General features: G+C 43.0%; 1 protein-coding gene across 4 annotated transcripts in view; it reads right to left on the bottom strand.

The window, feature by feature from the left end:
• fam135a (family with sequence similarity 135 member A) overlaps positions 1 to 25,601 on the bottom strand; it is a 257,651-nt gene that overhangs the window by 161,731 nt on the left and 70,319 nt on the right. For all 4 annotated transcript variants that reach the window (XR_013576591.1, XM_078541854.1, XM_078541856.1 and 1 more), the window contains 2 exons: positions 15,522 to 15,592; positions 3,312 to 3,485 (listed from right to left, as the gene is read on the bottom strand). Coding sequence is in view for 3 of the 4 variants with exons in the window: in XM_078541854.1 (XP_078397980.1) it covers positions 3,312 to 3,485; positions 15,522 to 15,592 (245 nt within the window). In the remaining variant the exon portion in view is untranslated. The remainder of the gene's footprint in view (positions 1 to 3,311; positions 3,486 to 15,521; positions 15,593 to 25,601) is intronic.

Here is a 25,601-nt window from a genome sequence, read left to right as displayed (position 1 = left end):
AGAAAAGAAAGGCCATTCATCCTGAGATTCTATGAGAAGGCCCATTACCACCTTTTCTGTGCAACTAGTGATGAGCAATAAATGCTGCCTCACTAGTATTGTCCTCAATCAAATCCAAAGAACAAACGAGAGACACTGAATTCAAGGAACACTTTAGAAGAAAATTAACTTATAACGCTACACAAGCATTTTATTAATACACTTTATCGCTTCATACTGGAAGCATTGCTTATTGCATTGATATTAAAATGTTTTCAAACTTTATGCAAAGTGACAAAATATATTCATTTCCCATGTATTATTCCTTTTCAATCAGGCGGTATTTTCATTGAATTTCCATCCTTACGTATGATATTTGTGCAAATTTTCAATATCCTTTAATATGTTTCAGCAATACTATTAAACTGCTGACTGATGGAAATTCAACAGGTGAACCCAATGACAGATAGAATGTAACAAGTAGAAAATGATTCACTGGGCCCTCACGGGCAGATAGATAGAGCTAATCAGTCATGTATGTGTCACAGAGCAGAGTTTATGCATACCCAACGGTTAAATGGTCGAACAAACTAATTAAAAAATATGTATTTCTCCAGATTGGGGCTCAAGTTCATAACCTTCTGAGTGAAGTGTGCCATCAATGAGCCATGATAACTTTGCAACTTTTATATTACTCTCCTATTTTGTTACTGTAATTTAAAAGAAAATCTATAGTTTGGACAGAACTTTCAATGCTGAACTACAGGAATCTGGTCTAAAAATTAGCCGAAGTCTTGGTCACATCGCAATTAAATAACAGCTATGGTTATTTAAGTACCATGACATAGCCACAACCTGGGGAGGTGCCAGAGGATTTACGAGTGGCAAATGTGATACCCATATTCAAGGGTTCAAGGACAGTCAAGTACCATATCAAAGGCTGGCTAACAAAATTGAGCCTGATGGGATGGGGGGTCAGCGTTAGCTTGGATAAAAATGATAGCCTTAAAGGCAAAAAACAGCGAGTCATGGTAAAAAGGTATTTTTCAGACTGGAGGATGGTAGACAGTGGCGTTCCCCAAGGACATATATATAATTTAATCTTTGGAATACAGAGTAAAATTTCAAAATTTGCAGATGATACCAAACTTGGAGCTGTGTCAAACAGTGAGGAATATAGAAATTGACTGAAATGGGACATAGGTAGGCTAGCAGAATGGGCAGACAAGTGACAGATGGGATTTAATATGGAGAAGTGCAAGATGATGCATTTTGGCAGAAGGCATAGGGAGAGGCAACATAGACTTCACAGCAGTTCTAAAGATTGTGCAGGGACAGAGGGGCCTGGGTGCATGTGCACAGATCTTCGAAGGTGGCAGGGCATATTGGGAGAGTGGTTAGCAAAGCACATGGGATCTTGGGCTTCATAAACAGATGTATTGGGTACAAAAGCAGAAAGTTATGCTGGACCTCCATAAAGCTCTGGTTAGGCCACAACTAGAGTACTGTCCAGTTCTGGTCAGCATACTATATGAAAGATGGAAGGGTCCTCAAGAGGGTGTAGAGGGGAGTTACCAGAATGGTTCCAGGAATTGGGAATTTTAGTTTTAAGATTATGTTGGAAGCGCAGGGGTTGTTCTCCTTGGAGCAAAAGGAGACTGAGAAGAGATTGGATAGAGGTGTACAAGGTTATGACAGGTTTGGATAAGGTAGACAAGGAAAAACCATTCTCATTAATTGACAGTGCAAGGTCTAGAGACAGCAAATTTAAGGTTTTAGGCAAGAGATGCAGGGGGGATGTGAGGAAGAAGTTTTTTTTTACATAGCGAGTGGTAATGACCTAGAACTCACTACCCACAAGGGTGGTGGAAGCAGGTATTATCAATGATTTCAAAAGGAAATTGATGGGCACTTGAAGGAAATCACGTGCAGTGCTACAAAGATGAAGTGGGGGAATGGGACCAACTGGTTTGTTCTACAGAGAGCCAGCATGGTCTCAATAAGCTGAATGGCCTCCATCTGTGTCATAAACAACTATGGATCTTACAGCTAATTATCCTTGTGTGGTGGGAAGAATAGGGGCAACCAGCTGCAACTAATCTTTAGAAATTCTTCAATCAGGGGACTGGATGTCACTCTTGCCTCATACAAGGAAACATGCCCCATACATGTGATCTTTTTAAGGTCCATTGTAATGCTGAGTTTTTCTGTAGAACATCACAATCAAGCATTTTAGGCACCCATTATGCGTTGTGCTGCTGTACTGATGCCAGACAGGGCAACCAATGCTACAATTGCATTGATGGTGGCCTTGAACAACTTTTGAGATCCAAAGTTGATAAAGTTTTGTCCTTCAGAATAATTTCCCTTCTGCAGTGTCCTAAATAAACTTTGGTCATACCTAGAAATCTAGGGTGATATTTTCTGGCCCCTCCTGCCGGTGGGATTTTCCAGTCCCACTGGAGTCAATGAAGTTTTGAATGGCTCACTGCGCTTTCCGGCCCCGGGCCCGCCCCTGTCATGATAAGGCTGTAAAATTCCGCCCCTTGTTAATGAGTTCAGTTATAAGCCCAAGTACAAAATTATTTACTTTTTTTGAAAAGACCTTGTAATTTGGAAAAAAATACTAGCTCAAATGAATGAGACTGCATAAATAATTTCTTCACTCATTTCCCAGATAGCATTTTTCTTTCCATTATAGTCTAGAAGGAAACAATTATAGCTGTACAATGAATGGGAACTGCTTTTTAAAATTCATATTTAGCCTATGGGATGTTTGAGCTGATCAGTATGGCTAATTTGAAAGATTGAAGCTTATTTGAGCCAATTATGATTTTTGCTGTTCACACATATGACACGACACCCTTTATATCTGGAGGACTGTGAATGCATGAGGCAAATAGTGCATGAGCCTGAGAGTGAGCGAGTCTGAGACTTCTGCTGGTACTGCTACCTTAGTGTTACATAGCTAAGATGTTCTCGCCAGGTAAAACCCAAATCTGGATATATAAAACACAACTTCCTGCTGGGTGTTTTTAGGTTTACACTGATTCCTCTCCACATGACTGCAAAGTTGCTATGTGTGATCAGACCCAGAAGCATGCTATCTTGGTAGACGTTGGCTTTCTGATGCATAATGAAATTATTGCAAAATTTCTGCAGAACCTTACTTGCTGTGGGTTTGAGGTATTATCTATAAACATACATTAATAAATATAAATTTACTGTGACCATTTAGTACAAATGGAGTAACAATTAATATAATTTAGAGCAATACAATTGAAGCTGTACTGAATTGTTTCCTCAATGACAGTTTATTTCTAAAGACCTACCTTATTAGGGGCTGGTGAAGTGCAACCAAGGAGGCATGAATAGTAATTGTTACAACAGAGAGGTGGAAGTAATCAAACATAACATTGACATGGTGATGAAGGCCTCGATGTAAACTGAAGTGCAGCTTCAATGTCCGACTACTAATCAGTTGTAGAGAATTTGGGTCATCAAATCTGGAAAGAAATTTTTTTTAAAATCAACTTTAAAATAAATACTGGGTATTTACTGATATAATATAGAGACCAATTAAAAAGAAGGAAAACCTGGCTTTTCTCATGACCTTGGGAATGGGGAACTTTCCATATAAAAGTAATAAAGGAGTATGCTTACTTCAATTTAACAACACAGTTTTCCTTGCATGGAGAGCCAGGATTTCAGGTTTCCTTTATATCTATATGAAATCCTGTACTATAGGTTATGGCACACTAAAGAATTTGCTCAGTCATACATCAGAAGAAACACAATTCCTGGGTCCCTCATCCAATTATAGAGGGGCACTGCAGGAATAAGCAGATTTCTTGTCCTTTGAATTATTTCACAGATGCTGAGTGCACGGCAATAGTAGTTAATTGAAGAGATTTAATCAGGGAAATCTACAAATGAGGAACAGGATGAAATGTATTTTATTACACTTAAGTGATAACCTCACTAAATTTTCCACTATGTACATAAAAATACCTCAAGTATATGAGAAGACACTAGAAATATTGGTACAGCCATTATGTTTAGAAAGTATTAGATAGGCCATAGAATTGCGAGGTTAAACAAACTGCAGTGCTGCTAAAAAGTCCATATACAACACTGGCAAAGAATAAGTTAATTGTATGCTACCTACTTGGCCATACAAATACTGGGTCTACCGTGCAAATAATGTTAAAGCTGCAAATTATCTGTGAGACTCCAAAAACCAGTATGAGCATCGTTTAAACAGCTGGTTACTACCTGAAATTGATACTGAATTATACTCTACTCACAAAGCTGTACCTTTAGTGGACTCCAACCTTTCAGAACCAGATGAACTGGATACTTATATGTGGAGGTGTTTCTAAAAATGTTGATAAAGTTTCTCTGCATTGATCCAGCTTTTGTCAGCCACAATTGTATCCAACGTCTCCACAGGGACATATCCAACAGCAACACTGGGCTGGTTGACTATATAAAAGTATTCTACTTGAAAAAAGTCAGCCACACTTCAAAGTTTCATACATTCAAGTGTTATCAATCAGACTTCCAAAATGTCACCATGTACGCAATTGGTTCACCGCTTAAGTTAGCAAATGAAAACAGGTACGGAAAGTCACAAATGAGGAAAATTACACACAGGAAAAAAAATTATCAACAAAATCAAATCAAATATTTTTATGCGCACATGACTTCATTGCTGTTGGTACGTTTCCTGTAATCGCTAATTAGTTAAAAATAAGTAAAATATCAATTAAGCACCACAGATATGGACAATCATCCTGACATTCATGTGCCTCCTCTTCTACTTTGCTAAGCAACACAGCTTCACTGCTTTTCTTTTCCTTTCAAGGTTTATGATAAACTTTATCACTTCCAGCAGTAGCTCCAAATAGCAGATTTTGCTACTCTGTTGAGCATCTACAGCCACATCAACTTCTGCTCCAGCCATGCTGCCACTTCCAGCTCTCTGTGGTACTCCATCACCTAGGCCTGTACAATCCCCCAGCTCCCTTCTCTTTCAGGCACCAATCTGAAATCTTGTATCACATAACTATCTATTCTTTCAGATTCTCTCAGTTCATTAATGAAACTCCCTCATCCTTCTAATATACTTCTTTAATTACACACTGGGAGCACCTGCATTTTCCTCAATTGGTGCAAGGGAAAGGTACTGGAGGGGACCACTTAAAATTGAGAGGGCCAGGAAGCCTAGTCAAACAATTGATTGCATAAGGTATTAAAAAAATGCAGAAAGATTTTGAAGTGTTTCAGTTGACAAAAAGTGCACCAGCCGTGCTCTACTGTGCCAAGCCTCGAGATCAAAGGAGTAAAAACTCTGTTCACTGCTTTGGTGAACTTCTTGGTGTTAGCCATACAGCCAGACTAAAAATGCAAATCACCATGATACAGAAAAGTCAGCTAGGGACAGGGGAACATCTTTGTGGCAGGTGAAAACTGTGTCTTAAAAATGTGATAACATTTCACAACAGTAGAAAATGCAGGGGTTTTTTTTAACCAGCAAACAGGGATTGTGCTGTGCGGAGAGGACCATGTTAATTTGTGCGATCACTTCCCACAGTATGTTTTTCAGCCATGAAATATACGCACACGCATCCAATTGCAAGTTTGACTCATTTTGCAAGGAATTGAACATAATTTCACCCTTCCAGTTTCAGGTTCACACATGGTCACTGTAATCTCTGACATTCAATGTTTCTCTAACCATTGCCCTTGATGGTGCACCAAAACCACTCTCCACCACATGCACATCCTTGATCTATATCTCTAGGCTTATGTGGAACATAAACGCTGGCACTGATCAGTTAGGTCAAATGGTCTATTTCTATGCCCAAGATTCTATATAACCTTCAATTGCTTCAGCTTACTTTATTGCAGAGGTGTTCTGTTTCTCCTTTTCATTTCATCATTCATTTCGTCCAATGCGTTCTTCTTTTCAGATGGCAGGAATTGTAAGCTTCAACAACCTCCAGCTTTGAATCTTATTCTTCTGCCTTTTCACTTTCTTTTGATCTTGTCCTTCTTCCAAACTCATGCCTTGCTGTATTATATCCTCTGACCATCTCATCTCTGACCTCAAATGATCTATTATCATTCCTCAACTCATCAAATTCTGAGCTTGCCATGATACTGAACTCTCGTTCATTGTCTTGGTTTCTATAACTATTATGATGACCAAAAGGCTTCCCCTATCCAGACTGTTCTCTGGTCTTTTAGCCCAATTCATCTGGATGCCTCTGCTCCACCTTTATTGTGAGAATTGCTAGGATGATGTCAGTTTCTTCATAACTTCCCTGACCTAGCTCCCTTTGATATGCAGTGTTCTGTTCTCTCAACTCCAACCCAGGCATCATCAAAGCAGTAAAAATCAGAAAATGTTGAAAAACTCAGCAGGTCTGCAGCATCTGTGCAGAGAGAAACAGACTTAATGACTCGAGTCCCGTATGACTTTTTACTTAAAAATTCTTTAACGGGATGTGGGCTTCGCTGGCTGGGCCAGCATTTATTGCCGATCCCTAGTTGCCGTTGAGAAGATGGTGGTAAGCTGCCTTCTTGAACTGCTGCAGTCCATGTGATATAGGTACACCCAGTGTTGTTAGGAAGGGAATTCCAGGATTTTGACCCAGCAACACTGAAGGAACGGCAATATATTTCCAAGTCAGGATGGTGAGTGACTTGGAGGGGAACTTCCAGGTGGTGGTGTTCCCATCTACCTGCTGCCCTTGTCCCTTCTAGATGGTAGTGTTCGTGGTTTGGAAGGTGCTCTCTAAGGAGCCTGGGTGAATTCCTGCAGTGCATCTTGTAGATGGTACACACTGCTGCTACTGTACATTGGTGATGGAGGAAGTGCATGTTTGTGGATGGGGTGCTAATCACATTGGCTGCTTTGTCCTAAAGCTTCTTGAGTGTTGTGGGAGCTGCACTCATCCAGGCAAGTGAGGAGTATTCCATCATACTCCTGACTTGTGCCTCGTAAATGGTGACAGGCTTTGGGGAGTCAGGAGGTGAGTTACTCGCCACAGGATTCCTAGCCTCAGACCTGCTCTTGTAGCCACAGCATTTATATGGCTAGTCCAGTTCAGTTTTTGGTCAATGGCAACCCCCAGGATGTTGATAGTTGGGGATTCAGCGATGCTAATGCCATTGAATGTCAAGGGGCGATGGTTAGATTCTCTCTTGATGGAGATAGTCATTGCCTGGCACTTGTGTGGCGCAAATGTTACTTACCATTTGTCAGCCCAAGCCTGGATATTGTCCAAGTCTTGCTGCATTTGAACATGGACTACTTCAGTATCTGAGGAATCGTGAACGGTGAACAGTGTGCAATCATCAGTGAACTTCCCCACCTCTGGCCTGAGGATGGAAGGAAGGTCATTGATGAAGCAGCTGAAGATGGTTGGGCCGAGGACACTACACTGAGGAACTCCTGCAGTGATGTCTTGGAGCTGAGATGATTGACCTCCAACAACCATAACCATCTTCCTTGGTGCTAGGTATGCCTCAAACCAGCACAGAGTTTCCCCTAATTCTCATTGACTTCAGTTTGCTCGGGCACCTTGATGCCATACTCGGTCAAATGCTGCCTTGATGTTGAAGGTAGTCACTCTCACCTCATCTCTGGAGTTCAGCTCTTTTGTCCATGTTTGAACCAAGGCTGTAAATGAGGTCAGGAGCTGAGTGGCCCTGGTGGAACCCAAACTGAGCGCCAGTGAACAGGTTATTGCAGGTTAAGTGACGCTTGATAGCACTGTTAATGACCCTTCCATCACTTTACTGATGATGGAGAGTAGATTGATGGGGCAGTAATTGGCCGGGTTGGATTTGTCCTGCTTTTTGTGTACAGGACATACCTGGGCAATTTTCCACATTGCTGGGTATTGTTGTAGCTGTAATGGAACAGTTTGGCTAGGGGAGAGGCAAGTTCTGGAGCACAAATCTTCAGTACTATTGCCGGAATACTGTCAGGGTCTATAGTCTTTGCAGCATCCAGTGTCTTTAGCCGTTTCTTGATATCAAGTGGAGTGAATTGAATTGGCTGAAGTCTGGCATCTGTGACGCTGGGAACCCTCGGATGAGGCCAAGATGATCATCCACTCGGCACTTCTGGCTGAAGATTGTTGCAAATGCTTCAGCCTTATCTCTTGCACCTGTATGCACTGGACTCCATCATTGAGGATGGGGATATTTGTGGAGCCTCCTCTTCCACTGAGTTGTTTAATTGTCCACCACCATTTGTGAGTAGATGTGGCAGGACTGCAGAGCTTAGATCTGATCCATTGCTTGTGGAATTGCTTAGCTCTGTCCATCACTTGCTGCTTTTGGTGTTTGGCATGCAAGTAGTCCTGTGTCATAGCTTCGCCAGATTCACACCTCATTTTTAGGTGTGCCTGGTGCTGCTCCTGGCATGACTCACTGCACCTCTCTTTGAACCAGGGTTGATCCCAGGACTTGACGGTAATGGTAGAGTGGGGGATGTGCCAGGCCATGAGGTTACAGATTGTGTTTGAGTACAATTCTGCTGCTGCTGATGGCCCACAGTGCCTCATGGTTCCCCAGTCGAGTTGCTGGATCTGTTCGAAATCTATCCCAGTTAGCATGGCGGTAGTACCACACAACACGATGGAGGGTATCCTCAATGTGAAGAAGGTTTTGTCTCCACAAGGACTGTGCAGTGGTGACTCCTACTGATGCTGTCATGGACAGATGCCTCTGCTGCAGGCAGGTCAGTGAGGGCGAGATCTCATGTGTCTTTTCCTCCTGTTGGTCCCCTCACCAGCTGCCGCAGACCCAGTCTAGCACTTATGTCCTTTAGGACTCGGCCAGCTCGGTCAGCAGTGGTGCTACAGAGCCAATATGGTGATGGACATTGAAATCCCCCACCCAGAGTGCATTCTGTGCTCTTACCACTCTCAGTGCTTCCCCCAAGTGATGTTCAACATGGAGGAGTACTGATTCATCAGCTGAGGGAGGGCAGTACGTGGTAATCAGCAGGAGGTTTCCTAGCCCATGTTTGACCTGATGCCATGAGACTTCATGGGATCCAGAGTCGATGTTGGGCAACTCCCTCTTGAACGTATACCACTGTGCCGCCAACTGTGCTGGGTCTGTCCTGCCTGTGGGACAGGACATATCCAGGGATGGTGATGCTGGTGCCTGGGACATTGTCTGTAATTGTTTCGGTGAGAATGAATATGTCAGGCTGTTGCTTCAATATTCTGTGGGACAGCTCTCCCAATTTTGGCACAAGGCCCCAAATGTTCATAAGGACGACTTTCCAGGATCGACAGGGCTGAGTCTGCCGTTGTCATTTCTGGTGTCTAGGTGAATGCCAAGTGGTCCCTCTGGTTCCATTCTGTTTAGACTTTTTAGCGGATTGATACAACTGAGCGGCTTGCTAGGCCATTTCAGAGGGCAGTTAAGAGTCAACCACATTGCTGTGGGTTTGGAGTCACATGTAGGCCAGACCAGGTAAGGACAGCAGATTTACTTCCCTAAAGGACATTAGTGAACCGATACTGTCATGGGCAGATGCATCTGCAGGAGGCAGGTTGGTGAGTTCAACAATTTCAGACCATGAACTCTCTCTTCCATCTTTACCGCTTTTTAAAATCCAATTAATTTATTCATTGTATTTTTTTTTAAAAATCCTTTTCCCTACACCGTCCCCCACCTCAACAAGGCCATCTGTCACTTGTTTCCATGTTGTGCTTTCACAGACCCTTATTCTGTTGTTAACACATTCTGCTATATTACCTTTATGCCCGTCAGCAACTTTAGTCTTTAACACTACCATTAATGCTTCCTTTGTCTTGTGTCCATGACACCTTTGCCAATCTCTCCTGAGCTCGCACCTATCCCTGACCTTCTAATTTGCTCCACCCCTCAAACAGTTTAAATTCCAACCTAGTCCTATTTCTGAAAAAAAAAAACAGAAAATGCTGGAAAAACTCAGCAGGTCTAACAGCATCTTTGGAGAGAAAAACAGTTAACGTTTTGCGTCCATATGACTATTATAGACTCGAAACGTTAACAATGTTTTTCTCTCCACAGCTGCCATTAGACCTGCTGACTTATTCCAGCATTTTCTGTTTTTGTTTTAGATTTCCAGCATCTGCAGCATTTTGCATTTATCATCAAATCAATTGTTGCTGTACATCAGAAGCAAATCTACCTTGCCAAGTTGAACAGCAACTCTCATATAACACCTCCTGCCCCCACCTCCAGACACGGATCTCACAACTGAACACTATCATCATTTACCAATATATTACTGACTTCATGTCAAGAGATCTTGCCCTTCCATGGCCTCCAACCTCACAGCTCTCCAACGGTGTATCTAACCCCCTCCCTAAGGCTCACAAGCCTGATCTTACCGCAAACTTACTTTGTCTTACCATGACACTATTTTCCCCTGTCCACTTCCTATCCACCTACATCTGCGGCTCTTCTGATGGCCTCTACCATTTCCAGTTTTCCAGCCCCAGCCACCTCCTTTCCATTATGACAACTTTGTATTTATATAGTGCCTTTAAAAAAAGGTCCCAAAGTATTTCAGATGAATGAGAAAGCAAAATATGACACTAAGTCACATAAGGAGATAATGGATGACCAAAAACATAGTCAAAGAGGTAGATTTTAATGAATGTCTTAAAGAAGGAAAGTGAAGTAGAGGGGTTTAGGGAGGGATGACCAGAGTTTTGGGTCTAGGCAACTGAAGGCACAGCCAACAAGGGCTGAGCAATTAAAATCAGGGATGTTCAAAAGAGCAGAATTGGAGCAGATGACTTGGATGATCGTAGGACTGGAGCAGATTACAGAAATAGGGAGGAGCAAGGTCATGGAGGGATTTGAAAATAAGGATAAGAATTTTAAAATCAAGGTGTTGCTTAACTGGTGGCCTGTGTAGATCAGTGAGCATAGGGGTGAAGGGGATTTGATGCGAGTTAGGACACATGCTGAGTTTTGGGTGACCTCAAATTTACTGAGGGTAGAATGGAGGAGGCCAGTCAAGCTTGGAGGTAATCAAGGAACGGATGAGGGTTTCAGCAGCAGAAGAGCTAAGGCAGGATAATCTTTCAAAGGTGGAAATCAGTGGTCTTAGCGAAGGCACAGATGTGTGGTGGAAAAGTTAGTGCCTTATTTGATCCCGAGACTAAGGTTGCAAACAGTCTGGTTCAGCCTCAAGACAGTTTCCAGGGAGAGGGCTGGAGTTGGTGGACAGGAAGTGGTGTTTGTGTTAGGGATTGAAGACAATGGCTTCAGTTGTTATGGACGGGAGAGAGAGGCCAAACTGAACTCTTTTTTTTTTGCTGTCTGTCCATAAGCAGAGGCGTTCTAATTTTTGAAATAGAAATTAAATTAGAAGTATAGTCAATTCACATATTCAAACCCGGGGAAGGGTCGCAATTTCATACACACACACAAGTACACAATAAGAAGATAGGAAAGAGAAGTTTTTACAACTATGAATAACTTCAAAGAAAAAACACCACAGGTATAGATATCAGTGATTGCCAGAGTCCAGAAAGTCAGAGTCCAGTGAGGGTTCCTTCACAGAGGAGCTGCAGTTCAGGTGGGCTCAGGCTGAAGCAGGTGTTTTCAGAATTATTTCAAAGTTTATGGTGACACAGCGAAATGCGGCTGGTATTCAGACAGGAATCTTGTATTCCTGGTATGGTGAATCTGGTATTCAGCAGGAATCTTCCAGAGAAAGGGGGCTCTGAGGGCTTAGACTTGATGCAGGCTGTTGGCCAGCCTGGAGTCTTGTTCTGATGTTTGCAGGCTGGAGTTTAAGCAGCAGACTGAGTTGCGAGTCTAGAAATGTAAAATTAAAACTTCCCAAAGACCTGAAGCTTGAGTCATGTGATGTCGCCCATTAATGAGTCAGTTGCAGGCTAACAAGCAGTTTCTATGCCTCTGGTCAAAGTCCATTGTTTACCTTAGGAGATAGATGTTGGCTTTTAACATCTCTGCAGGTATAACAAGTTTCGATGGTCTCCCTTTGTTGTAGTCCAGGCTGGGGAGACAAGTTGCCTGTTGGTCCCTGGTTTCGTCGATTGAAATGTGTCCTCATAATGAGAGATGAGAGATTCTACAGGGCTGAGGATTGAGCTTTTGTCCTGTAACTGCTGTTGGAAATTTCCAGAAACAGTGGCCAACTTGTGAATCATGTGGCCTGTAGCAGCCATCATTTGGTTCAACAAGGTCCACTTTTTAAATAAGCAAAATGGTAAGGTTTGAATTAAACAGTTTATGATCTCTTTCATGTCTTCTGGACATCACACAGTCTTCCCAATATTTAATTGGAGGAAATTTCTGGTCACCCAGTATTGGATATCAGACAAGGAGTCTGACAATTTAGAAATAGTGGAGGGGTTGAGAGAGGTGGAGGTGAGGAAGAGCTGGGTGTCATCAGTGTACAGTGGAAACTAATGTGCTTTTGAATAATGCTGCGCCAGGGGCAGCATGTAGATGAGAAGAAGGGGCCCAGGATGGATCCTTAGGGGGAGCACCAAAGGCAACTGTGCAGGAACAAGAGAAGCCACTGGTGGTGAATTTCTGGCTATGATTATATAGATAAGATTGGATGTCTGGCAGCACCTGTGAAGAGAGGAACAGTTAACGTTTCAGGTCAATGACCTTTCATGAAAACAAGTCAGGAAAATGGCCGTATCGTCCTTCCCCCTTTCTACAGGTCCTGCCAGGCCTTCATATGTTTCAAGCATTTTCTGTTTTTATTTCAAATTTACAGCATCTGCAGTATTTAGGTTTTGTATTAGATAAGTATGGAGCCGGGTGAGTGCAGTCCCATCCAACTAGATGAATGTGGAGAGGTGTTGAAGGAGGATGGTGTGATCAACTGTGTCAAAGGTTACAGAGAGGTTGAGAAAGATGAGGAACGGTAGTTTACCTTTGTCACAGTCACATTGGATGTGTCACGAGGCTATGCCCCTTTATTTTTGTAAGTACGAATCTTCAACTGAACTGACTCGAAATTTTGCAATTTGAGCAAACTGCTTAAAAATGCAAGGCCATATTCCCAGCTGAAGGTGACAAACAAACAAATCACCCTCAGGGGAGTGTGAAGAGAGAGACATTTCCTATAATCCAGACACCCATCAAACCACATAACTGTCTAAGGACAGTTATATTAAAAGTACAAAGTGCTGGTTATTGAAACAATGGCTGCCATAGACAGACGTTTCCTCTTGGAAATACACAATGAGTGAAGTATTTCAAGGCAAGCCTGCCCACTCACTAGAGAGAGATTGCAAGTGACGCAGGTGGTGTCAAGAACGTCTTCAGCAGAAGAAACGGGCTGAAGGCTGCTCTTTCTTCTCCTCTCTCTTTTGGAATAAGCCTGTTGCCCAGTTCGAGAAGCCAGCACTACCATAAACCTACCAGTGAACTGAGGTCTCATAATAATTGCAACATCTTTTACATCTGGCCACATCCAAGAAATCAGCTAACCTAAATCAGCCACAGCATTTAAAATCTATGCCTCAAGGACAATCAAAACTTCTACTTTTTAAAATTAGGCTCTAACTCCCCTTATTTCTGATACGTGCGTGTGTACGCGTGCGTGTGGTGTGGTGTGTGTGTCCGAATGACTACATGAGAGCCGAATGCTTGATGTCGCGTTTTTATTATTTTTCTTAGGTTTAGTGGGTAATAAATTTGCTCTTTGACTCAAGAAAACATTGTTTGATTGGCTCCTTATTGCTCACAGCGTAAATAATTAAATACATTCTGATTTGGAAAAGGCATATCCTCGTGATAAAGAAACAAACCTTTGTTTCAACCAACTGAGGAAGTTGAATAGAGGGGAGCCAGTTTGCCCCATCTCACCTGGTCATAACAGATGCCATTTGTGACTTTAAAAAAAGCCCCTCCAATATTGTGGCAGGGTAAAAACCTGATTGGAGAGATTCAAACATGGAATTCTGGGAAAGATAGGCACAAATTTGGGAGGCCACACAAACTCAATGGCTTTAGTGAAATGAGGGAGGTTGGGGCTGGAGTGATAGCTTGCAAGGACAGAGGAGGCATAGGTTTGTTTTTTCTGAGAGGGGTGATGATAACAGGTTTAAAGGAGAGAGGGGAAGAACTTGAGGAGAGAGAATCGTAATGTCAGCTAACATTGGAGCCAGGAAGGGAAGTTGGGTGGTCAGTTGTTTAGTGGGAATATGGTCAAGAGAGCAGGAGGTGCGTTTCACGGACAAGAAAAGTTAAGATAGGGGATTAGGGGTGACAGGAGAAAAATTAGGGAAAGATACTGGTGGGGGGTAAATAATGGGCCGGAGGGAGGGGTGGGCGGGGGAGACTAGAGGAAGCTCAGCCGGTGGTGGGTTACAGGACGGTTGTGAAATGACAGCTGTTTGGATGATTTCAATCTTGGAGACCAGGAAATGCATCAGCTGATCACATTTGTTGTTGGAGGTGAGGACGGAGGAGAGAGAAGTTTAGGAATATGGCTCACAGTGGTGAAGCTGAGGTACTTATACCTGGTGGTATATGGAAGCTATGAATGTATAGTTCAATACCTCTCCTTCTTTCTCAAATAGTGCCCAAAACCAGTCCCCATTCACCATGACTCTAGGTGATCCTTAAGGAAGAGATATTTCAGGTACAGGCTAGATACATTCCAACAAGCTAGAAAGCTAGGGTTTCTTGGATAACGAGGGGGATAGAGAATATGATGAAATGTAAAAACAGGGTGTATGATGCATGGTAGGTGAATTCTTCAAGCGAGAATTAGGCCAAATACAATTAAGTTGAGAGGAAAGTTAAAGAGGAACATAAGATTGGCAAAGAGAGAAAATAACAATAGAAAGGCAGTTAACCTAAAAAGGAACCCAAAAATCTTCCACTGACATGTAAACAGTAAGCGGGTGGTCCTAATGTATGGCCATTCACGTTGATTTAATCAAAACTAGAGTTGAGAAGCCAGTAACTAAAGAGCAAGAAGGCTGCAAAAAGAGAAAAGTAAAAAGAAATCTGTGATAGGATAAAGGCAACAGAGAGGCTTCAAGGAAGAAATAACCAAGCACTGTTGGAAGGACAGATAGACTGAATTTATCTTTCTGGGTCAAGTTATAACCCTCCCATATGTGACATAGTGTGGATTCGTTACTTTGTACATAAGCAAAAGTTAGCCTTTTTTGTACATAAGTTGGCTTGGTACATAAGAAGGCAATCAGATTGCTTGAGGGGCAAACCCACACCACTGAACATGGAGTAGATATTGGCAGAAGATGTGAATTCTCAACACCCACTAATTCTCAACATCACAGCTAGTGCAGAAAGCACACCATCACCTAGTCAGAGAAACCTGGGATGGGCAAGAAATGGGACCTTGTCATTGTCACCTAGATTCCAAAAATAAAATGAAAATGTATTTATAATCATCACAAAGGTTGGCTGCAAACTAAAATTTCCACATGACTTGATATCATTACTACAAAATAATAAAACAAAATAATCCTAACGTTTTGATGAATACTCACGCAAAATCTTTGTCAGTGAAATTGAGGTCTAAAGACAACTGGAAATCCATCTCATTCAGGGACTCTTCAATCTGACAATAAAATTGAAGTTGCCTATTATCTTTACTTCCTCAACCAATTTACAATTTTTACTTCAAACCAGTTCTAACATGACAGATATTAAAATTGTTCAATTTTGTAGCTCAAAGTTTTAATAGACACAAATTGTGCCTTATTATATATTTTAGAAAAAAATTAAACTAATTACTGTAATATTAAACATACTACTAACAGAATAAAAGTGGCAAATACAGCATGAATGATTTTCCCCATATAAAAACAGAAAATGCTGGAAAAACTCAGGAGGTCTGGCAGCATCTGTGGAGACAGAAATGGAGTTAACATTTCGAGTCTGTATGACTTCTTCAGAGCCGCAATATTTTGCTTTTAGCTTAATGATTTTCCCCAAACTATGTTCACACTTATCTAGGGCTGTGAAATTATGAGCATATGTTGAAGTTAATGAAGTCAGATTAAATGCCATCTGCAACCTTATTACTGGCAGCTGCAGAGAGATCATGGGTTTTACTGAAACTTAGTTCACCGCACTAACACTTCGCACTGGGCTATATTTGCCACCATCTGCCCCAAACTGCGCCACTGACAGTGTGGTTCTTATTACCAAATCACATTTTGGCCTGTGCTTACCCTTACCAGTACCTTTTCCTCTTTTGAACACCACATCTTGTTTTAACTCTCACTTCTCTCTCTAAATGCTCATTCCCTACAGCCACCTGATACCAATCCAAAACTTCTGACTGTGATATCCCCCCTCCTTTTGTCTCCAGCTTCAGCAATAAGTGATTTTTCACTCTTGGTAATTTCAATCTCCATCTAAACTCATCTTGCCTTTCCTATTCTAATTTCACTGCCCTCCCGGAACTTCTTTCTCTATTTAAATTCTGCCCCATATTCAGTCACCCCAGTTTGATCTTGCTGTACCATGTGACATCTCCAATCCTATCATCTCAATCACAGACAACACCATTGCCAACTACATCTTCATATGCATCCACCCCTGGAATAGACTCTTCCTCAAGTTACTCAAAATTGTATTTTCAAGCTCCCAACAGAGTAGACTTTGACCCATCATGTGCCACGATACTTCAGCAGCTATCCATCTACCTCCAGCAAAAGCCTCACTCTCATCCACTCTGGTTGTTCCCCATTCACTCTCAAGTTCAGGAAGTGCAGACTTCAATTTATCAGGCACCTAACAGGTTTAGCCATTCATTGGTAGATCTGACTGGACCACATCCAGCATAATTGGGACTTATTCTAATCTGTCAAACCCAATATAGCAAAGACAAGCCCCAGTTTCTTTTCCCCCGTGCCAATCTCTCCTTAAATATCTTGTCCTGCTCATTCCATCCTCATCTCCCACGAAACGTTCATGGGCATCTTTGTCACTAAATTTGGGACTGTCCATTGAATTGATTCTGCTCACTCTGCTGCACTTGCTCACTGCCCTGTCTACCAAGATTCCCCTTTGCCCAAGCCCTGAATTTGTGTCTTTGTCTCATATTGTATTACATGTTCATCTTTTTCTAGAAATCCATCTCCTGCATGCTCTCTTGTCCTTATTCCCACTAAACTGTTGACCACTAACTTCCCCTCCTGGTGCTTTTGCTACCTGACATTATAGGTTACTCTCCACAGTTATTGTTTTCCTTCCTTTAAGAACCTCCAATATTACCCACTCCTAATAGACACATCATCAACCCTTGTCCTTGCAAACTATCTCCCCATCCCAACTTCACTTCCTTTTCCAAATCCATATCATTCATTCAAATAACTCCATGAATCAGTCTCTCCAAATCTTTGCTGTGGCATTGCCATGTTTCTTGCCAAAAGTACAAATGACATCCTTGGTAACTGTGACTGTAGTGCATTGCCTCTCCTTGTTCTTGACTTCACTTCAGCCTATGACACAGTTAACCACATCAATGCATCTCCCATTGTCCAGGAGTGAATTTTTTTTTCAATTCTTTCACAGGACGTGGGCATCATTGGCTAGGCCAGCATTTTTATTGCCCATTCCTAATTGTTCTTGAGAAACTTATGGTGAGCAGTCTTCTTGAACCGCTGCAATCCATGTAGTGCAGATGCTATTTGGGAGGGAGTTCCAGGATTTTGACCCAGCGACAGTGAAGGAACAGTGATATAGTTCCAAGTCAGGATGGTGTGTGGCTTGGAGGGAAATTTGCAGGTGGTGGTGTTCCCACGTGCCTGCTGCCCTTGTCCTTCTAGGCGACAGAGATCATGGGTTTGGAAAGTGCTGTTGGAGGAGTTGCTTCAGTACCTAAGGAGTCACGAATGGTGCTGAACATTGTGCAATCATCAGCGAACATCCTCACTTCTGATCTTATGATGGAAGGAAGGTCACTGATGAAGCAGCTGAAGATGGTTGGGCCTAGGACACTACCCTGAGGAACTCCTGCAATGATGTCCTGGAACTGAGATGATTGACCTCCAACAACCACAGCCATTCTTGCTTTTATCTTAGTGTTTAATTCACTGCCACTTCTCTTCCAGGAATGCTAACCTTGAAGAAGTACTGCTCTTCTCTTTGACAGGATTTCCGTTTGTCTCTTTCACCCTGTTAACCTTCATTGCTTTCCATGTCCCTCCTGGTGTTTGATAAGTTGTTTACCAAAACTGGCTTTCACAGCCATATTTCCTTCCTCAGCGACTGTCTCCATCTCCAACTTACCCCATGTGGATTCTAACTGAAGTTCCATCCCTCATGTTTCAAATCTATCCAGGATTACAGGCATCTCCAGGACATAAAACATTCCTTGGAATGCCGTTCTTTCGACACCCTGCGATCCATACTCAGTGCCATGTGCCGCCAAATGAGCGCACTCTACCTCTCTCTCCAGAGAGAGGTAGAGTGACTGACTCACCATATCTGAAAGCTGTCCTTGTCTCAGTTTCATTTTATTCTTCGTCTCATCCGACGCCTTAACAAGAAACTTTTTCTCTTCCTCTCAGGTGTTAGGGAACGCAAGCTCCAACAACCTGCTGATACCAACACCCATCTGGGACCCTCCACCCCAGCCCGTCTTCTAATCCCAGCCCTTGCCATGTATTCATCATACCCTCTGACCTTCCCCTCTCTGATGCTGAACGTTCTGTACTCAGCAAAAGACTCAGTTTGATCCTCTTATGCCCTCACCTTAATGAGTTTTGGGCTCGGCACGATACTGAACTCCTCTTCTGCTGCCTTTGTCTCCATGCTCACTTCTTTGGGCAGGAAACCCTCCCCACTGTTCAACAAATCCTTTCACCCAGCTCCAATAGTCTCCCTCTATCTGGACCCCTCTCTCTGGCTGTTTACCTACTCTTGATCTTTTCATTGAGAACTATCGGCGTGACATCGGCTGCCTTAATTTCTCTGCTCCTCTCACCCACTGCACCCTGTGTCCTTCTGAACTTGCTGCACTCTATTCCCTCAGGTCAAACTCTGACTTTGTTGTCAAACCTGTCGACAAGGGTGGTGCTCCTGTTGTCTGGCGTACAGACCTCTAACTTGCAGAGGCTGAGCACCAACTCTAAGACACTTCTTCCTAACTGCCCCTGGACCATGACCTCACCACCGAACATCAAGCCATTGCTTCCAGGAGTACCACTGGCCTCATCTCCTCTAGAGATCTTCCTTCCACAGTTTCCAACCTCATTGTCCCTCAAACCCGCACAGCCTGCTTCCACCTCCTTCCCAAAATCCACAAACAGGTCTGTCCCGGTAGACAGATCATGTTAGCCTGCTCCTACCCCAAGGAACTCATTTCTTCCTATCTTGACTCCATTCTCTTTCCGCCTATATTCGTGACTCCTCTGATGCCCTACATCATATCAACAATTTCCAGCTCCTTGGCCCTAACCGCCTCCTCTTCACCATGGGTGTCCAATTCCTTTACACCTCCATTCCCCACCAGGATGGTCTGAAGGCTCTCCGCTTCTTCCTTGAACAGAGGCCCAAACAATCCCAATCCACCACCACCCTCCTCCGCCTGGCTGAACTTGTTCTCTCATTGAACAATTTTTCCTTTAATATGTCTCACTTCCTCCAAATAAAAGGTGTGGCTATGGGTACCCGCATGGGCCCCAGTTATGCCTGTCTTTTTGTGGGGTATGTGGAACATTCCTTGTTCCAGTTCTACTCAGGCCCCCTCCCACAACTCTTCTTTCGGTACATTGATGACTGTATCGATGCCACTGCATGCTCTCATCTGGACCTAGAAAAATTTATCGAATTCGTTTCCAATTTTCACCCCTCTCTCACCTTCACATGGGCCACCTCCGACACTTCCCTTCCTTTCCTTGACCTCTCCGTCTCCATTTCTGGTGATAGGCAGTCCACCAATATTCATTAAAAGCCCACCGACTCCCACAGCTGCCTTGACTACAGCTTTTCACACCCTGCTTCCTGTAAGGACTCCATCCCATTCACTCTGTTTCTTTGCCTCCATTTCATCTGTTCTGATGATGCCACTTTCCAAAACGAGCTGCTGATATGTCCTCCTTTTTCATTAACCAGGGTTTCCCCCCAACTGTGGTCGGCAGGGCCCACAACCATGTCCGGCCCATCTCCCATGCCTCTGCGTTCACTCCTTCCCCTCCTTCCGAGAACCATGATAGGGTCCCCCTTGTACTCACTTCTCACCCCGCTAGCCTCCGCATTCAAAGGATCATCTTTCACCATTTCTGCCAACTCCAGCATGATGCAGCCACCAAACACATCTTCCCCTCAGCCCCCCCGGCAACATTCCATAGGGACCGTTTCCTCCGGAACACCCTGGTCCACTCCTCCATCACCCCCAACACCTCATCCCCTTCCCACGGCACCTTCCCATGTAATCGCAGAAGGTGCAACACCTGCCCTTTACTTCCTCCCTCCTCACCATTCAAAGCCCCAAATACTCCTTTCAGGTGAAGCAGCACTTCACTTGCACCTCCTTCAATTTGTTCCTCTGTATTCATTGCTCCCAATGTGGTCTCCTCAACACTGGGGAGACTGAACGCAGACTGGGTGTCCGCTTTGAGGAACACCTTCGCTCAGTCCGCAAGCATGACCCAGACCTTCCCGTCGCTTGCCATTTTAACACACCATCCACATGTCAGTCCTTGGCCTACTGCAATGTTCCAGTGAAGCTCAATGTAAACCAGAGGAACAGCACCTATTCTTCCGATTAGGGACCTTACAGGCTTCTGGGCTTAACATTGAATTCAACAACTTTCACACCATGAACTCGCTCCCCTTTTTAAAATCAAATTATTTATTTATTTAAAATTTTATTTTATTCTTTTAGTTGTGTGTTCATTTTTTATCCTTTTCCCCCAAACCCCCCACCCCCACAGGGCCATCTATCACTTGTTTTTATGTTTTGCTTTCACAGAGTGCTGACCCTTGTTCTGCTATTAACACCTTCTGCTATTTTACCTTCATGCCACTATCAGCACCTTCTTTAGTCTTCACCACTACCATTAACACTCCTTTTGTCTGTGTCCATGACATCTTCGTCAGTCTCTCCCTAGCTGACACCTATCCCTGACCTTCTATCTCGTTCCACCTGCTCCAGCCCCTTTTAAACAATATAAAATCCATCATATTTCTACTTCTCTTTAGCACTGAAGAGTCATACAGACTCGAAATGTTAATTCTGTTTCTCTTTCCACAGATGCTGCCAGACCTGCTGAATTTTTCCAGCATTTTGTTTTTATTTCAAATTTCCAGCATCCGCAGTATTTTGCTTTTACCTTTAACCACAACCACCCTCCTTTACGCTAGGTATGACTCCAACCAGTGGAGAGTTTCCCTCTGATTCCATTAATTACAGTTTTGCTAGGGCTCCTGGATGCCACACATGGTCAAATGCTGCCTTGATGTCAAGGGCAGTCACTCTCACCTCACCTCGAGTTCAGCTCTTTTGTCCACATTGGAACTAAAGCTGTAATGAGGTCAGAAGCTGAGTGGCCCTGTTGGAACCCAAACTGAGCATCAGTGAGCAGGTTCTTTCTGAGTAAGTGCCGCTCGATAGCAAAAGAGAAAGGACAAGGTAATAGTATAGTATAGTATGGCAGGAAGAGACATGGCATACAAATGTAAGAGTAGACCAGCAAATAAGGTCAGAATAGGGAAAAATGGTAAAAAGACAGAATTAAAGGCCCTATATCTGAATGCATGCATTTGTATCAAGATAGATGAATTGATAGCACAAATAGAAATAAATGAGTCTGATATGAAAGCCATTACAGAGACATGGTTGCATGGTAACCAAGGCTGGGAACTGAATATTCAAGGGTATTTGACATAGGGACAGGAAGAAAGGTGCAGGTGGTGGGGCAGCTGGGTTAGTAAAGGATGAAATCAGCACAATAGTGAGAAATGACCTTGGTTCAAAATGTACAGTTTGGGCGGAGATAAGAAAGAGCAAAGGAAAGAAGTCACTGGTGGGGTGGTTTATTGGCCCCCGACAGAAGCCACATTGTAGAATGGAGTATAAATCAAGAAATAATGATGGCTTGTAAGGAATATACTGCAATAATTGTAGGAGATTTGAATTTTCATATAGACTGGACAAATTAAATTGGCAAAGATAGCCTGGAGGATGAGTTCATAGAGTGTATTTTGGACAGTTTCTTAGAATAATATGTTCTGGAACCAACCAGGGAACAGGCTATTTTAGACCTAGTGATGTATAATAAGACAGGATTAATTAATGAGCTCACAGTAAAGGATCCTCCAGGTATGAGTGACCATAACATGATAAAAGCTAATGAGACTAAAGGCTAACAAGTCCCCTGGACCTGATGGCCTGCATCCTAGAGTCTGAAAGGAAGTGGCTACAGAGATAAGGATGCATTGGCTGCAATTTTCCAAAATTCCTCAGATTCTGGAAAGGTCTCAGTAGATTGGAAAACCACAAAGGAAACACCACTATTCAAGGAGGGAGACAGAAAGCATGAAGCTGTAGGCCAGTTAGTCTAACATCTGTCATTGGGAAAATGGAAGAGTCCATTATTCCAAGGATTCAGTATCAGGAAACTTTAGAAAATCTTAATAAAATTAGGCAGAGTCAACATGGTTTTCTGAAAGGGAAATAGTTTTTAGTTCTTTTGGGGTGTAACAAGCAGCATGAATAAAGGGGAACCAGTAGGTGTAGTGTATTTGGATTTCCAAAAGACACTTGATAAGGTGCCACGTAAAAGGTTACTGCACAAGGTAAGAGCTTGTGATGTTGCGGGTGACACATTAGCATGGATAGAGGATTGGCTAACTAACAGGAAACAGAGTCAATTCCAGGTTGGCCAACTAAAATTATGCGAGTGCTGCAGGAATCAGTGCTGGGGTTTCAATTATTTACAATCTACATTAATGACTATTGTAGCCAAATTTGCCGATGATACAAAGATAGGTAGGAAAGCAAGTTGTGAGGTGAATACAAACAGTCTGTAAAGAAATACAGATCAGTTAAGTAGGCAAAAAAATTCCAGATGGAGTATAATGTGGGAAAAGGTGAGGTTATCCACTTTGGCATGAAGAACAAAAAAGCAGAATATTATTTAAATGAAGACAGAAGGCAGGACTGAGGGACCTGGATGTCCATGTACATGAATAACTAAAAGTTAGCATGCAGGTACAGCAAGTAATTAGGAAAGCAAATGGAATGCTGGTCTTTATTGCAAGCGGAATGGAATTTAAAAGTAGGGAAATCTTGCTACAACTATACAGAGCATTGGTGAGACTGCACTTGGGAGTACTATATACAGTTTTGGTCTCTTTACCCAAGGAAGGATATACTTGCTTTGGAAGCTGTTCAGAGAAGGTTCACTAGGCTGATTCCTGGGATGAAGGGATTGTCTTACGAGGAAAACTTTTTTAAAAATTCATTCATGGGATGTATGTATCGCTGTCTAGGCCAGCATTTATTGCCCATCCCTAATTGCCCTTGAGAAGATGGTGGTGAGCTGCCTTCTTAAACTGCTGCAGTCCATGTACAACCACAGTGCTGTTAAGGAGGAAGTTCCAGGAGTTTGACCAGGCGACAGTGAAGGAACGGTGATATATTTCCAAGTCGGGATGGTGAGTGGTTTGGAGGGGAACTTTCAGGTGCTGCCCTTGTCCTTCTAGATGGTAGTGGTCGTGAGTTTGGAAGATGCTGTCTAGAAGTCTTGGTGAGTCCCTGCAGTGCATCTTGTAGATGGTACACATTGCTGCCACTGTGCATTGGTGGTGGAGGGAGTGAATGTTTGTGGATGAGGTGCCAATCAAGCAGGCTGCTTTGTCCTGGATGGTGTCAAGCTTCTTGAGTGTGGCAAGCGTAGAGTATTCCATCACACTCCTGACTTGTGTCTTGTAGATAGTGCACGGGCTTTGGGGAGTCAGAAGGCGAGTTACTCGCCGCAGGATTCCTAGCCTCTGACCTGTTCTTGCAACCACAATATTTATATGGTTAGTCCAGTTCAGTTTCTGGTCAATGGTAACCCCCAGGGTGCTGATAGTGGGGGATTCAGCAATGATGATGCCACTGAATGTCAAGGGACGATGGTTAGATTCTCTCTTGATACAGATGGTCATTGCCTGGCACTTGTGTGGCACGAATGTTATTTGCCACTTGCTAGCCCAAGCCGGGATATTGTCCAGCTCTTGTTGCATTTCGACAAGGACTGCTTCAGTGTCTGAGAAGTCGCGAATGGTGCTGAACATTGTGCAATCATCAGCGAACATCCCCACTTCTGACCTTATTATGGAAGGAAGGGCCTATCCTCAATGGAGTTTAGGAAAATGAGAGGTGATCCTATTGGTACATATAAGATTCTGAGGGGCCTGACAGGATACATGTTGAGAGGATGTTTCCTCTCGAGGGGGAATCTAGAACTAGGTGGCACAACTTAAAAATAAAGGGTCTCCCATTAAAAATGGAGATAAGGAGGAATTTGTTCTCAGAGGGTCATCTTTGGAATTCTCTACCCAGAGAGCAATGGAGACTGGGTCATGGAATATATTCAAGGCTGAGTTAGATAGATTTTTGGTTGAGAACTGAGTCGAGGGTTATGGGGGACAGGAAAGAAAGTGGAGTTAAGGCCACAATGTCAGCCATGATCTTACTGAATGGTGGAGCAGGCTCAATGGGCCAATAGCCTACTGCTGTCCCTATTTCTTATGATCCTATGATATACCAAATCTGCTCCCGCCGGCCTTTCTGATATTGCATTCCAGATATTAATGATATTGTGTAAAATGTTTACCATGCATCCCTTGGTTACTGATCCTCCTGCCAATGACTAATCTATCAAAACCCCTATAATTTTGAATACCTCTATTAAACCTTCCTTTAACTTTTGCATAATGAAATCAACCATAACAACACTGGTCTCTCCAGATAACATTCTGGTACCACTCTAGTGAATCCCCTTTGCACCCTGTTCAAAACTTTGACATCTTTCCTAAAGTGTTGGGCCCAGAATTGGACATCTTACTTGAGCTGAGACTCAACCAGTGATTTGTAAATGCTTAGTAAGACTTAGTTCATTTTGTATTTGAAAAACCCAAGGATTCCAAATGCTTTCATAACCATCTTATCAAATTGCCCTTCCACCTAAGATTTTTGAACATGCACCCCCAGGTCCCACTGCTCTTGTATCCCCATCAATATGGTACCTTTTAGGTTATACTCCCCTTCCACACTGTCCCTCTCAAAGTGCATTGCTTCACACTAAACTGTATTAAATTGCATCTACCATGTCATCTCCCCATCTTATCAGTCTATGTCTTCCTTAAATCTGCTACTATCCTTGTCACTATCTGATATGTTGCCAGGTTCTGTATCATCCACAAACTTCAAAATTGTACTCCCTATACCCAAGTGCAGATCATTTGCACACAAGCAACGCTGCATACTTCTCTACGGTCAAAAACACATATTTTGAGCACCACTCTCTGCTTCCTGTCCCTTGGCTAATTATATACCTTTTGCCATTGTCTCTTTAATCCCACCTGCTTCTATTTTTCAAATAAGTTTGTTATTGCTGCAAAAA

This window comes from Cetorhinus maximus, chromosome 5 (genome assembly GCF_964194155.1).
Source record: "Cetorhinus maximus chromosome 5, sCetMax3.hap1.1, whole genome shotgun sequence".
Lineage (NCBI taxonomy): Eukaryota > Metazoa > Chordata > Chondrichthyes > Lamniformes > Cetorhinidae > Cetorhinus > Cetorhinus maximus.
Note: the sequence above shows the minus strand (reverse complement) of the source record. Positions and strands in the feature narration are given on the sequence as shown.